Here is a 15491-nt window from a genome sequence, read left to right as displayed (position 1 = left end):
TGGGGAAGGGCTGCTCGCGAATGACGGACTAACAAAGGGCGGGATGATGCTTGCGCGGGATTATTCCCCGGGCACGGTGCCGAGTGGTGGCCCGGGGTGATTGAGTTACGAGGGGTGATTGGGTTACAGACGTAATTAGCCCATGGTTTGGATACGCGCGATAAAGTCATTTAGTAGTTAGTACTAAATGTAAATATGTTCACCATATAGCCCCAAATGTAGTCACATTTACAAATGGTTCGACCTCATTGATCAACTTGGTAACTAATCCATCATTGATTGAGTGCCAACCTGTACCTTTCCAGAAACCAGAAAGTATTTGTTGAGTGCTTGGAGGTGATGTTTTGTCAGTGTGGTCAGTTCGACTTGGACAACACAACAACCTTGCTGACCTCGCTACAGTCCAATCACAAGAGTGCTTGCTTCTCTGGTGAGATCTTTCACACATGTTGTTATGTTCATTCAGATCACATTGTCATTCTGTTTCGTACTTCAGGCTTACTAGAACGCGTCAAACATACGCGTATAAATATAACGAATGGCCGCTTTTAGAGAGCAAACCTCACACAAAAATGATCTTTACGTGTGTGTGCATTCTTTGTAAAATATTCTTACTACATAGGTACAGGGTATATTTTTAGGGCATAACTTTCAAATAACGAAGCCAATTCTATTTCGGTGAACGTCTGTGTAATTTATAGCGTCATTTCGGACATTTCGGATGTGTCGAACTCATACTGACGGCCTTCCTGAGGTCGTTATATCAGGAGCTATCTGTACTGTATCCGTTATATTCTTTGTATATACAGATTGCGTTTTCTTTTACAGATTCTGTCCTCAGAGTTGACTTCAAATGCAGTAAGACAATTTATTTCTTACTTTTTCAACACGTTTTCCAATATTTCGGTAATGGTCTAAAGATATATGTCCATGTTTTATTAAACCTTAGTCAGAAATAATAGAAGAGATCAATAACTTCAATATTTAGAGCAATGTTAGTGAGTGCAACTATATAGTAGAACTGAGGATACACGTGTAGATGTCCTCGAGTGGAATGGTAGCTATGTTGATTTAAGGGATCGCTAACATATGTCAAGTTCAAGGGTGTCCTTTTGCCGAGACTTAATGAAATACAAGCAGCGTTAACCATACTCACTTTCGTCGATTTGTTTCCAATATGGCGAAATCCTCAGTTGTTTCGAAATTTCATGTTGCGTCTTATTGTTTGATGCCACCTATCATAGCGATGTTGGTCAATAACAACCGCTCCAGGAATAACACGTGAAGGTCAATATCATCCCTGCGTGGTGATTTGAGGATGAAATGAAACGCGAAGGTTAACCCAGAAATAGGAACGTACAGAACTAAATTGTCAAGTCAGTATATAACCACACAGGAACTTGTGTATACGGGGTTAACTATAATGAACGAACTACTCTGTGTTCATGATAGGGTACGGGTACGTTGGGTTCAACTGTACCACAGACAGAGACTGTCAGGTGGTGGACAACTCGGAATGCTCCTCTGCTGCCATCTGCGGATGTAGGAACAACTTCAGTTTCAACGCCAAGAACCAAACATGTGACACAGCGAAACAAGGTCAGAAAAACAAATGGTCTTTTGAAGTATGACAAGGAATATTGTGGATAAAATCTTCCTATTTATAAGTACACAACGTTTCATGCCAACTCCCTGTCCCTTCACCATGAGAATGACAGCATGCCAGAACACACACACACACACACACACACACACACACACACACACACACACACACACACACACACACACACACACACACACACACACACACACACACACACACACACACACACACACACACACACACACACACACACACACTACCTTCGTCACCAGATATCCAAACCAAGAACTGCACCTAGGCAAGACCAAACCTCTGCCCCTAACCAACAAGCAACATTATATCTCAAACAAGACAGCACCACCACCGTCAGCATCACCGTCACCGTAACCGCCACCACCAGCACCGCCCGTACCATCAGAGAAGCAGGCAATGGCAAAGTAGCTGTAGGTATTGACACATCTGAATTTTGCCACCTGGTAGATAAAACCCTCAACAATTGCTCCATAAAGAGATCCCACTGTCAAACTAGAACAACCACACAAAGAGACCTTGGAATCCTGCACGGCAACCGAGGGAGATCAACACAGTCAGGCACCATCTTCAAGAAGCTGAAGCCCCATCACTCCTAGCCACCCATTAACATCCATAAGAGCCTTGAAAATACCGGAATCGTATTGTGCTTCCGAAGTTCTGTCGACGACAACACTTCCCAATATCCGTCCAACCTCCAGGGTCCTTTAGTGAAGGAAGATACCCCTCATCAGTAAATCTGCAGTTTTGTACTACTCTATGCACGACAGTCAGCAATGATGTCGTTGAACTATTCACCAGACTACCCACCAACTCCGTCACCAGACTGACCACTGACGGCATCATCATCCTCGTCTCCAGCTGCTTAAGAAAATCCTGCTTCACCTGGGAAAACAAGTTATTTCCAAGGTGGTCCCAAATATCGAGACACATAACCGAAATATTCTTGACCGGCACTGAAGAATCTGCCCTAGCAATCCCCTTCCAGTCAACCTGTTGGTACAGAAAGGTCGATGACACCTTCACTATCCTTGCTGAAACATGTACTCCCACCCTGTCTTTCACCTGATGAATGGGCAAGAAATAGTCCTGAAACGTTGTTATCCATAAGATGTATTGTCTTAATTATATTCAACTTCTAAATGTCTGAGATTTTAACCCCCCCAAAAACTGTCCCCAAAATGTCTAGACAAATATAATTATGCCAGAAAAATGACATTGTTTCAAGGTGTTTTTCTTTTAAATATAATCAGGCTCATAGTTTCAATTAAATAATGTCTAGTTTTACAGTTGTAGCTAAAATCCATATCAAATTTCCAGACAAAATAACACCCCATCCCAACCCCCAACCCCAAATATATGATGGTCGGTCTGTTACACATGTCATTGTTTCAGTGTCTTGGTCTGTTACACATGTCATTGTTTCAGTGTCTGGGGCCAGAGCGACCACAGATCCTACCCCGATGTGTGGACTAGTCATCTTCCTGCTAATACGTATATTTTGTACTTAGCTGGTATCAAAAGGAATACAACTTTGCTGTAAATAGCAGAAAATGTTTCGTGTGACATGTTTCTATTCTTGTACCATGTAACAATTATTTACTTCTAACATTTCAGAGTTTGATATGTATATACATGTATTAGACCTATCGACGTTTACTATAAACCCACATGTACTGTAAAGTGTATCATTATTATTATGAGAGGACATTGTGTTATCAAGTACTGTGAAATCCCATTTGCCACGACACTTCTCTTCCGGAGGAATACTGTGAGGGGAACATTTCTCTAAACACAAAGGGATATTCCAATGATTCCTTAAACTGAAAATACTCAAATCTGGAAATGTACCTTCCGGACTTACTGAGTCTCATGGTGGATGCTCACTCTGTAGGTAAGTGAAGCGCAATTTGAAACTGGACTTGTGGGAACTCCTGCATGTGCCACAATATTCTGGACACGGCCTGTCAGTTCGAGTACCATACAACAGGGTCTTACAAGACAAAGTCATGCAGCTATGGTTATTCGAGCAACAGAATAGAAAGGGACGCTTTGACTACCCCTGTTTGAAATTTCCTATGTCAACAAAATGGTAACGCATAGTTTTCGTGAGATAGCTTCATCCTGATAACCTTTTCACGTTTGGGGGGGGACAACTGATTATGTGTGTTTTTGTATCAGCCAATTGTAAAACATGTTATAACCAAGAGTGTTACTATTTTTCTGTAATTATTTTACTTGATTAAAAAGATGTGCAATGCTACTGGTTTTGTTTTTTTCTGTTATCCTTCCTTCTAAATGGTGTTCTACCAGCGTAATTAGCAGACGTCTACACTATCAGCTACTAGTCTGCCCATCAGATAATGCATGTTCAACTATCTATATGTTTATCAAAGCATTGGTTTGAAAAGTCTTTTTATGAGAGAGTACTTGTTTCAAATTGTGCGCCTGTTAATGATACAATAAAGGTTTCTCTGGGGAACGAGTCCACAACTGTCCACAAGAAATCGCTCTTTGTATAAATGTGAAGTGCATTTGAAAAACATATTTGTGTATCCCTTTTATAATCTCTTCTTCTCTCAATACGTATTTTCAATAACATATTATTGAACTCTTTTATCTTCTCTTGTCTCCGAATACGTATTTGAATAACATGTTATTGAACTCTTTTATCATCTCTTGTCCCTCAATACCTATTTGAATGACATATTATTGAACACTTTTATCATCTCTTGTCCCTCAATATGTATTTGAATAACATAGTATTGAACACTTTTATCATCTCTTGTCCCCCAATACGTATTTGAATAACATATTATTGAACTCTTTTATGCTCTCTTGTCCCCCAATACGTATTTGAATAACATATTATTGAACTCTTTTATAATCTCTTGTCCCCCAATACGTATTTGAATAACATATTATTGAACACTTTTATCATCTCTTATCCCTCAATACCTATTTGAATAACATATTATTGAAAACTTTTATCATCTCTTGTCCCTCAATACCTATTTGAATAACATATTATTGAACACTTTTATCATCTCTTATCCCTCAATACCTATTTGAATAACATATTATTGAACACTTTTATCATCTCTTATCCCTCAATACCTATTTGAATGACATATTATTGAACACTTTTATCATCTCTTGTCCCTCAATATGTATTTGAATAACATAGTATTGAACACTTTTATCATCTCTTGTCCCCCAATACGTATTTGAATAACATATTATTGAACTCTTTTATGCTCTCTTGTCCCCCAATACGTATTTGAATAACATATTATTGAACTCTTTTATAATCTCTTGTCCCCCAATACGTATTTGAATAACATATTATTGAACACTTTTATCATCTCTTATCCCTCAATACCTATTTGAATAACATATTATTGAAAACTTTTATCATCTCTTGTCCCTCAATACCTATTTGAATAACATATTATTGAACACTTTTATCATCTCTTATCCCTCAATACCTATTTGAATAACATATTATTGAACACTTTTATCATCTCTTATCCCTCAATACCTATTTGAATAACATATTATTGAACACTTTTATCATCTCTTGTCCCTCAATACCTATTTGAATAACATATTATTGACCCCTTTTATAATCTTTTGTCCCTCAATACCTATTTGAATAACATATTATTGACCCCTTTTTTTATCTTATTTACATATTTGATTAACAAATTATTGACCCATTTTATTTTCTCATTATTCGCTCAATACGTATTTGAATAACATATTATTGAACACGTTTCATCTTTTGTTCTCTCAATACGTATGTGAATAACACATTTTCTCCCATTCATCATCTCTTGTAACGTGTTTGACGTGGTTGTATATAAAAATAATGACAATATAACCACTAAATATATTAAATTGAATACAACATTGTTTCGACTATATTTCAAATTCGTTCTCACGTCTGTGGCTAACACAGTATTATGGACATTTGCAGTTTCAAAAATTCCATAACGATCTCTAATGCCCTCCACCACACCCAAAGCTCCTCAATATATTACATGAAAGGAAGGCACTTACATCTGCTCCGGGATATTGTGCGAACACTCTGGTCCACATGCGTCTCGAGCTCCCTTCAACTGAACAAACAAGTCTTACATGTCGCCTAGTGGATGTTTATTTGCATCCTGACAGTTCAGTGGTGTATCAACGTACTTATTCATGATCACTTATCTATGTACGGCGTACACTTCCAGTGATACTCTCTCGTCACAGTCAGTAATCAAGTATTTTAGCCTTTGTATCTTTGTATCTTTTCCGTTCAATGTAATTCAGTGAAAACCGTTTGATTATCATTTACGCTGCGGGTGTTTTGTTTGCGTCTAACGAGCGACGTATTGGGTTGACCTTCCTCCTGGTGACAGTCAAGATTCAACAAATGCATTGTTCAGTGGCTATCTTAATATATATATTCCCATTCAACATAGTCCCATAGTACATTTACATTCAGCATAGGCCTTCTTTACCATTCACCATAGTATGATTTTCACATTCAGATTATGTGGAGTACACTGTTTGCTAATATAGAACAAAAACATTCATTACAGGAATCGTAAATGTACTTTGAATTCGTGCCAATGGTAACTACCCCAGCAAGTACCAGATACGACCGAGGCACCAGACACAGGAACCTACTCCATCATGCCTCACGTCACACCATACAGTAGATTTACTTGAACAATGTCGAACCTACAACTACACGTGTCTACTTTGTCATGTCATGTTTTGGAGTCCTTAGGGATCCTTTCTACAGCAGGCTCACAGGCGGCTACGTCATATATAGCAGTATTGGCGTAACTGACACACACATACTCAAGCTCTTGAGATCACTCCACAGACTCTCAGGGACGGGTACTCACTAGCAGAACGCCTGACAGCCTGTCAGTTATCATAACGAATGGCCATCGTGTTATACATATCTATGTCGGCCCACCTAGGAACGCTGTTTAAACTGTGAGACATGCCGCCATGACGTCATTTATATAACAGACGTGGGTGCTGCTGTTATCTATATCAATGGGAACACGTATCCTCTTCCTAGCAGTGGGCATCGGAGGTAAGATGTTCTTAATTACACATATCATGTTTGTATTTATTAAATCACATAGATGTTGACGTGTAAATAACTAATAATATTCCATAAATTAAAGTTTCTTTGATCTAATCCGTCGAGATCGAGTGGGCAATTATTTGCTTCAGTCGTCTGTACATAATGTAATTCTTCAATTTAAAACATTTGATAGGTAGATATTGAGTCTAAACGATAACCTGTTCTTGAAATAGCCACGTATCACAATAGCACAAGGCACCGTACGTCAGTTCGGTAGGAGAGCGGAAGGTCGATGGTTCGATCCCCTGGCCTGCATCATACCGACACGACGTACAATGATGTTGTAACTCTGGTTAGCGCCCGGCATTACAGGGATAAAAACAAGGACTGGTCCGCGCGGAGACAGTATGCTAGCTGTGTTTGAGTGGGGTGCCCATGATAAAACTACGGCATGGGATCTCAGTGGGCTAAAACTAGAAGTCCGGGCTGTTCCAAGCAGTAACACACAAGCATTCATGCACTCGCGTACGCACGCACACACACACACATACAAAGACAAACGCACACGCACACACACACACAGACACGGACAAACACACACACGCATCATGCACATCCCAATCAAGTGAAACATTCTTCATCGCGACTTCAAACTCCATGATACCTTACCAATTTTGAATATCAAGTTACAGGAGCTGCAGGTATGTAATGATTTTGGTACATAAAACATGAGCTATTTTCCAAACTAAAATAAAAACAGAACAGTTGGAAGCTAAGTCCTTGATAATATGGGGATGTAATAGGTGCATGGGTTCAAATACACATTAGAAACCTGTTGCCAAGACATCAGTGTTCATCCCTGTTCTGACTGTAGTGTTGCTCGTCCAGCGCGATGTACAAGCCTGCATGGAGGGACTACAGGCTTGTTTCAAGTATTTCGACGCACGATCGGGAACGCCGACTGGTATTTGTGAGTTAGTATTTTATTTGTTTTGTTTATGTATTATAATACAGTACAGGGATGGGGGGGTGGTGGTGGGTTGGGGGGTGGGGTGGCAGTCATACAATACTGACACAGTATCATGAGCTCGTCTTTTTACAAAATATTTCAAATACCATGATTACTTGAAGTTTATCTTGAAATTTACATACTTCTTCTGAAACAGGTAAGATGACATTTAAGTTAAGTGAAATTTAATGGTCATGACAATGTATAATTTATATACCGTTACAGTGCTATATCCTCATACTTGAATGCATCATGTCAGTGAGTATTTCTGTCTTGGACATTGGTTTAGTACCGAAACACTAACTCTCGCACCGTCTGTATTAGCCTGGCAGCTGACCAGCTGGACTGTCTGGGGATGGTACGACTGACCTGTAGCTCGACGGCGCCGGTAGAGGGCGCATTCCAGGGCTTCAAGGCCGAGTATGAAGGCGCCCCTAATAACTGTATATTTGGTAGGTGTGGCGAGATACTGTTATTATTTAGTGTGTTTTGAGAACTTGTCACAAAACCGATGAGATATTTACAGCTAGGATGTATTCATTGGAAATGTTGCTACTTGAATGACGTTACTACATGAACATGACGTATGACAGGAAGACGCTTGGGCGCCCCTCACACAAATCGAGCTTTGGCGAACGTTTAAAACATGTTATCAAGCTATCCTAGAATTAACAAATGATCTGCATTCTTTTCATCACTGAAGTTCGAACAACATCGAGTAAAACTGAGTGCGAATGTTTCAAGATTCTGAAACAAGTCCGTTAGACAAAATGCTTGTCATGTTTGTACTTCTGATAAAACAATTCCATGTTAGAATAAGAAGTATAAAAGCTTTCCGCCAACATCTGAACAACATTTTAGCCTGGACACGCTTTCGTCCTTAATAAAAGTAATGCAACTGCTTGTATTAGGCCCTACCCTGTTTCAGGATTACCTTGATGATCACTATTTGAAAGAAATATCACAAATGTCTGCATGATTTATATGTATGTTACTATCAGTCGATTGCAAGTTATTCCATGTCATTTGATTGCCTTACTAAGCAATTATTTTTGAGTTTATGCTTCCATAAACTGAAAACAAATTAGGCCACGCCCACAACTGGTGTCAACTGATTTTCAGTGACCCATTCATATCATTTTCACAGCTATTTGGCCTTTTACGCCCAATATAATCTGTATCGGCAGATAACCCAGACTGGTTATTCTCGAACTCTGGCGTTGACGTTGTGAAGTAATGAAATAGGCTGTGTGTGAAGTTATTATTTTTTACCTATTTATCTATAAGAATTGACTTCAATATAATGTTGGGTTTATGGAGGTAAAATGTAAAATCAGGTGTAAAGATAGCAAGCCGATTTGTCCAGTTCCCATACCTGATATTACGTTGATAACTCCAATGAATTCAATTCTTAAATATTATGAATTGAGACAACACACGATTTCGTTTCAGACAACATAGCTCAAAGTCCAGATTATCCTGGTGAGCAAAAACTGTGAACTACTACGTTTTTAATACATTCAGCACCTGTAGGCTCTTTTGTACCAACTGCGACCCAGTAAATGAATCAATTTCAACTGAATATGTCAGTAACACTTTAAAAAGTAATATTCTGTCTGTACCATGTTGACTATTTAAAGGGGTGATACACTCCACTGCTCCGGTTTAACGAGGTTGTGTTGTGCCAGGTGCATGTATTGAGATACCGTCGAAAACATGGCTAGATCACAAATTAAATGAATATTCTTAACATATACATAATGATACGTATTTTTATTATTCTTATCAGTGCATTGACAACTGGTTGTGGTAAGGTCGATGATTTTATGTCTTGCAGCCTTCCAATGTACCAAACTGTTTGAGGACTGCAAGTCTAAAGCTAAAACAACCACATGTGGGTAAGAACACATAGACAACGTAGTTGGTGTCATCAGATTGATGTCCTGCCTGAATATCGTACTACTGTTAACTTTCATCTATAACACAAAAGTCTTCTGTCTCCCACTTTGGCCTAAAAGTGAAGAATAAATGAATAAACTTGTTGAATTTTGCAAACACAACCACTTTATTAATTTTCTATTAGGAACCGCTGACGTGTATGAATGCTTTATGCCGAGACAGTGTTTAAATAGCCTAGTGCATTCTTGTCACCTTTACACGCAAGTTTGGTTGACTTCTACGAGATCTGCACGAACGGCCTGTCAACATTTTGTTCTGTACAAAATCTACAAAACGCCACCAGTTTCATCAACGCTGAGAAGCAGAGGCTTGCTTCAGAACAAGGATGCTACTTTGGTAAGTAGGAGTCGTGCGGATAAACGCCCACATACATCTTACAGATAATAACTGAATTCCCCTTTCAATTGCTATTGACATAAGTCCTAAAACTGTGAGCGACAGTTTAACATCGATGTATCAATACCACGACTGTTGGCCTAACAGTGTTCCTTGACGGTGTTGTAACCTATGGCTACGGGCATAACCTTGCGTGATTGTTACCCTCATGTCTTCACATTCTACAGACTGTATATCCTGACTAACTGGCACGGGTTGCCGAGTAATCTGTGGCCGCGAAACCGCTGTTCAGATTTGGGTTACTTAGCCTGTCCTGGGTTCGATTCCGAGAATCTGATTATGATCCTTAATTTGTCACCACCTCACACATTCTGTGTAAGCCTTTGGGCTTTTTTATCTCCTCTCACACGTGATGTAATCGAGGCACTGGTAATAGCTCTGCATAGTTTCTCTCACCAGAGACCACATTTAACTGGTAACAATCCATGCAGTCTATAACAACACGGCCTTCTTCTACATTAATGGACAAAGTTCCAAGAAATAGTCGTATGTTTATACAGTAAGTGTGACTGGTTTATGCATATCATGTAAAGGTGTATGTGTAAACGGTTCAGTAGGATATTGGCATACGATTGCCCTGAGAACGGGTCTTTCTGTTTCAGCAACCACGCCAAGGGTTCTGTTATCAGGTGGGTGCAAGCTTAGATGAGAGAGTGATAAGCCGTCTTAACCGTTGTCTGTTGTTTTCATATAGTTTTACTGAAAAAAACCCCAGAAAACAATTAGCCAGTCATTATGAAACCGACATAGGTAAACCAAAACTTATTGTATACACGCAACTATAGTAGTAGACGCCTGTAAATGCACACCGTGAGATAGAGGTAGCAATGCATTATAGTCATAATAAGCTGGCGGATATTCAGGTTACCTTCGTCCACTGCCAACATCCATAGTGTACATAAACATGCACATACTGCACATGGAAACCTATATTCGAGTATTAGACGTAACGTCCTGTACAAGAACGTACATACCCACCACGAACATGCCTGTGTGACGTAAGTATAACATAAGCACAATTAGTAATAACTACGATTTACGTGATTTGACTGTTGAAGTGTATTTAACAATGTAAATATATACCTTTACCAAGCTTTGCTGTGCACGCCCTTCCTGTACAGGTGCGGCATGCTTCTCCCAGTATGTAGCTTGTTATGAAGCGGACGGCGTCATTGCCACTACACACCCATGCGTGTAAGTAATTATCAATCTAAGTTTCTAAGTTACCCATAGTAAGGGCAAGAGTCTTTTAAAGTCCACCTGATCTTAGACATATACTGTGTATATGCTGTAATAATATAAAAGCAACAAACCCCTTTCCATTATTCATAAGAAAGATTCGATTGTACGATCCCCACTGTATCATGAGCATGTGTTGATGAATCTAATAGTGATGATACCAGGTGTTCGCGAAAAGGTGAGCGTATCCTGCCCAACCGGTGGCACCCGTCACAAACACATGCTAAGGCAAGTAAATTGTTCACCTAAAAATCACGGGAACATATGGTACATCTAAAACAAGAGAATTGTGTCGGACGTCATTTTTGTCACCGATGCGTCAAATTTGGAAATGTCCTCCACATGTGTACCATAAAACTGTTTGAAAGAAACAGAGATATAAGATCCGATATGTAAGTTTCCTGTTTTTGCAAACGGAAACGGGCCGGCCGGCACCCTGGCATGTATTCTTACTTTATTCAAACCACATGTAAAGCACGAACTTGATTTATGTGTGATAATATATCAGTTTTAATGGGACACTACGTTTTCACGTTCCCAGTGGAAATGAGTTCGCGCATGTGTGTCTTCATCTTGGATGCTTCCATGACTTAATTCAAATTGCATGTTTACTTTATTTTTAAAACCTAAGTTCCGTGACCTTTACAGTGATTTCATCTGGACTTTGTTTCAGAGCTGTGCCTGTGTACGAGAGGTGCCTGGGGGCGACAGTGACCGGGGTCTGTGATGCTGCAGCCTCCCAGATGGTCATCTCCCACATCGGCTCCAAGCAGTTAGAATGTGGCGCTGGTACAGTCATAGCACTATCTGTTGTAACTCGCATGGAAATGATACTATACCTGTTCACTATTGGCTTACAGTGTCATTTTCTCTTTCATGTGAATATGCATCATAAATAAACAACGTTGTCATGGTTATCGTCCTTAAGAACTGCGAGCTAGATTGGTGGGAAATAAGAAAATAAGACATTTCATATTGTCATACGACGGGGACGTTTATTACTTTGAACTCTCGAACACGAACTCAAGCATCACAAACAGGTAAATTTGGGATTCGAACACATGACTAGCGGATCTCCCACTACGCCACGTAACTCTGTACAGCTCACTGCATGCTCTGCTCATCGTCGTACAAAGAAGAATACATTGAATGGGGAAACCAGCTGATAAGAATTGCATTGATGGTTCATATGTAATCGTGACATGTAAGGGTCATCAAAAGTAATACTTTTTATTCTGTATTTTCCCTAAAGTTCTATTCACTTTCTGGAACAGATTATGACATACTGATCGTTCTACTGTCCTTATAAACTGCCGGGCAACAGAAAGTATACACTTGAAAATTGGATTTGACCAACGAATTGCAAGCCTTATCAAAACGGTACTAGGCTAAAAATAGTCGAGGAAACGCTGCAATGTTTAGGTCAAAATTCCAACTAAGACACCTGTAGCAAATACATCACCATCGAATAACCATCTTCCCGAGGCAAGGGAATAGTGGAAACTGGAGTTTTAGAGTCAGTTAACTCCCTTGTCTCGGTAAGACGCGAATAACCATTTCTTGTTTGATTCATTTCAGCCACCATCATACATGGGTTTATACTTTCTGTTGTCCATTAGTTTATTATAGTATTAAACTTCTCTGAAGATAAAATTGTAGGGGTTAGTAGAACATTACATTAACATGTACTTGAAGTAAATTAACTTAACTTATACATATTTAAAAATGCGATCGATTAAATGAAGTTTTTGAGTTAAATGGTAATGAATAACGTCTGGTACACAACACTTCCTAAAATGATTTCAGTTAGGTAAATACAGATAGCGCTTGTCTGATATCAACATTTATCATATAATGGGTAGGTTTCTCGGCAGGATAAAGCCGACGGATAAAAGCGATATCCGTTGGGGTCATATGCGGATAGAGATGCAAATATCAAAGGTCAAGTAGGGACTACTTTCACTGTTTATAAACAAACATGGCGTCACCCTCGTCATTCGGCGATCGAGTCAGATTTAACCATCGGGAATCTGGATAAACTACAGAGATAATTGCTTTCATTATCAAAAGAACAGTCTAATATACTGAAAATCAGTGTCTTACTGTGACGTATCTGAGGCATTTTATACGTTTGGGCAACTTTTGAGATATAAATTTCGACACAACTTTGCGAGGGCACGAGGCCTAGCCAAGCGGGATCAGTAGCCATGTCTGTGCTTGTAGACCTCTGCGGCTTGAACCTTTCTCCACAAATTCAAATAGTTGGATTTGGCTGAAATATGTTTGAATTGTTACCCTGTTTCGTTTTGTCGCTTTATGTACATCTGACTACACTTCTTAACGTTATGACAGGACAGATCCATAGGCCCCTGAAGCAGGATAGTGATAATACTGAAACAGTAGACCCATATATAAATAAACTTCGTGTCTCTCTGTCTCTCTATATATAAAAAGACAAGGTACGTCACTCGCCATCTTGGCCGAAGTTGAAATCGGCTGTATCGTTTGAATTAAATGGATATGTGTGCATGTTAGGTTCACAATACCACCCTCCAAATACGACCTGCATGCATGCATTACCAATCAGAGCGCTCGGGAACATTGAGTGCGGAGATTTTTGTATACTTCCGTGACCCATAGCCGCGACTGAGCCAATATTTCGATAAAATCACCCGATATAGGTAATACATTGCCAGAAATGAAGGTTTGTGGCATGCAGGTCGTATTTGGAGGGAGGTGGGGAGGTATTGTGAACATTTAATTTAAACGATACAGCCGATTTCAACTTCGGCCAAGATGGCGAGCGACGTACCTTGTCTATTTATATATATGGGTCTACTGTTTCAGTATTATCACTATCCTGCTTCAGGGGCCTGTGGACAGACCGACTGTCAACAACGTCTGACCGTGGCCGTGACGTCTTCCCTTTGACAAAGGGCAGTTACTCTAGCAGAGAGACCTATGGATTGCCGCGAAAGGCAATTAAAAACAATTGTTGTGTGTTTTGCGTATATGTTGCTTTGCCACTGTAAAAGAAAGAGATTTCAGTTGGAACTCTATTGGCTACTGTCACTGTCCGATTGACACATCACTTACCCTGCTCGCCAAGGCTCGCTAAATACAATGTTTATTCCCAATGCAGGATATTAACCATCCCCAAACACACTCGCGTGACAACCTTTAGATCTATATAGTTTCAAGGAAAGAGAAACTATATTATCCTGGTCTGTCTGTGATTTAAGCCACGACAACTACGACCATATCCACAACAACGTCAGTGACAACATCTGTAACACCAATACCGACACAAACCGTTGCAACTCAACACTTGGCAGCATCAACGGCATCACAAACAGCAGTGTCAACTGACCATAGCGGTGATCGCAGCTCAACAAAGGGGGTTAACAAGGACATGCAAGGACACATTCATCTGGATTTCAAAGGTTGTTCAAATAGTAGTTTTTCAATTATAACTTTTTGCCATTCATGTTCCTTTGCATCAAGAAAAACAAGGTTATCCATTTAACACACATTTGTCAATCGAAAAAACATGTTTTGTTCATGAAGTGTCGATATAACTGAGTAAGGTGTGCTATAGGGGTGGGGGGTAGGGGGTGGGGGGGGGTTGGGAGAGAGAATTCCGGGGACATACACGGGTAGTGAATCCGGAATGTAAACCTTGTACCGTTACTGAAGATGTGTCAAGTAGAATTCATTCACAAGAAAACGGCAAACATCCCGGTTCGGAACTTTAAGTGGATTATCGGGAGTGTCAACTTGTTTAAGGCTATTTTCTTTATTTTGACGGGGGAACGGATAAGATTCTTGATAATTTGATCTGAGTGATTTTATTTTGCGCTGCATCTGTTTTGTTTTTAAATATGAATTAGTTACGCCTTTTAACGGGGTTTCCTGTTGCAGACTGTGGAACACAACTGTGTCTCCATGCTATGTTGGCTGTGTCATGTGTCATGGTGCAAGTGCTCCTCAGATGGTAATCAACGCCAGTACAATGTCAACGTCACACTGACGACACTCAAGGAAACTGAAGAACTTTGAAAAAATCTGCCCATGTCTCACTGGTGCGTGACGCACATACGACGTCATCTACAACACTGTCAAGTTCCAGAACACTTTATGTTCAAGATTATGAGCGTGAA

General features: G+C 39.8%; 2 protein-coding genes across 2 annotated transcripts in view; both read left to right on the top strand.

Annotated features, from left to right (window-relative positions):
• The window catches only part of LOC139477667 (uncharacterized), a 36171-nt gene extending 32358 nt beyond the window's left edge, over positions 1-3813 (top strand). The window contains exons 14-17 of the mRNA XM_071260044.1: positions 306-430; positions 829-858; positions 1453-1599; positions 3065-3813. Of these exons, the coding sequence (XP_071116145.1) occupies positions 306-430; positions 829-858; positions 1453-1599; positions 3065-3147 (385 nt within the window). The 3' untranslated portion in view covers positions 3148-3813. The remainder of the gene's footprint in view (positions 1-305; positions 431-828; positions 859-1452; positions 1600-3064) is intronic.
• Positions 3814-6694: 2881 nt separating this feature from the next.
• LOC139477677 (uncharacterized) lies at positions 6695-15329 on the top strand. Its single transcript, XM_071260056.1, has 11 exons — positions 6695-6734; positions 7603-7702; positions 8062-8189; positions 9190-9219; positions 9575-9635; positions 9902-10032; positions 10695-10721; positions 11214-11286; positions 12005-12120; positions 14574-14774; positions 15253-15329. The coding sequence occupies exons 1-11, from the start codon at positions 6695-6697 to the stop codon at positions 15327-15329; spliced, it is 984 nt and encodes a 327-aa protein (XP_071116157.1).
• Positions 15330-15491: the final 162 nt, after the last annotated feature.

The sequence above is a fragment of the Haliotis cracherodii genome, unplaced genomic scaffold, assembly GCF_022045235.1.
Source record: "Haliotis cracherodii isolate W230 unplaced genomic scaffold, xgHalCrac1.p SCAF_34, whole genome shotgun sequence".
Classification (NCBI taxonomy): domain Eukaryota; kingdom Metazoa; phylum Mollusca; class Gastropoda; order Lepetellida; family Haliotidae; genus Haliotis; species Haliotis cracherodii.
The sequence above is the reverse complement of the archived record's forward strand: the minus strand, read 5'-3'. Positions and strand labels throughout refer to the sequence as shown.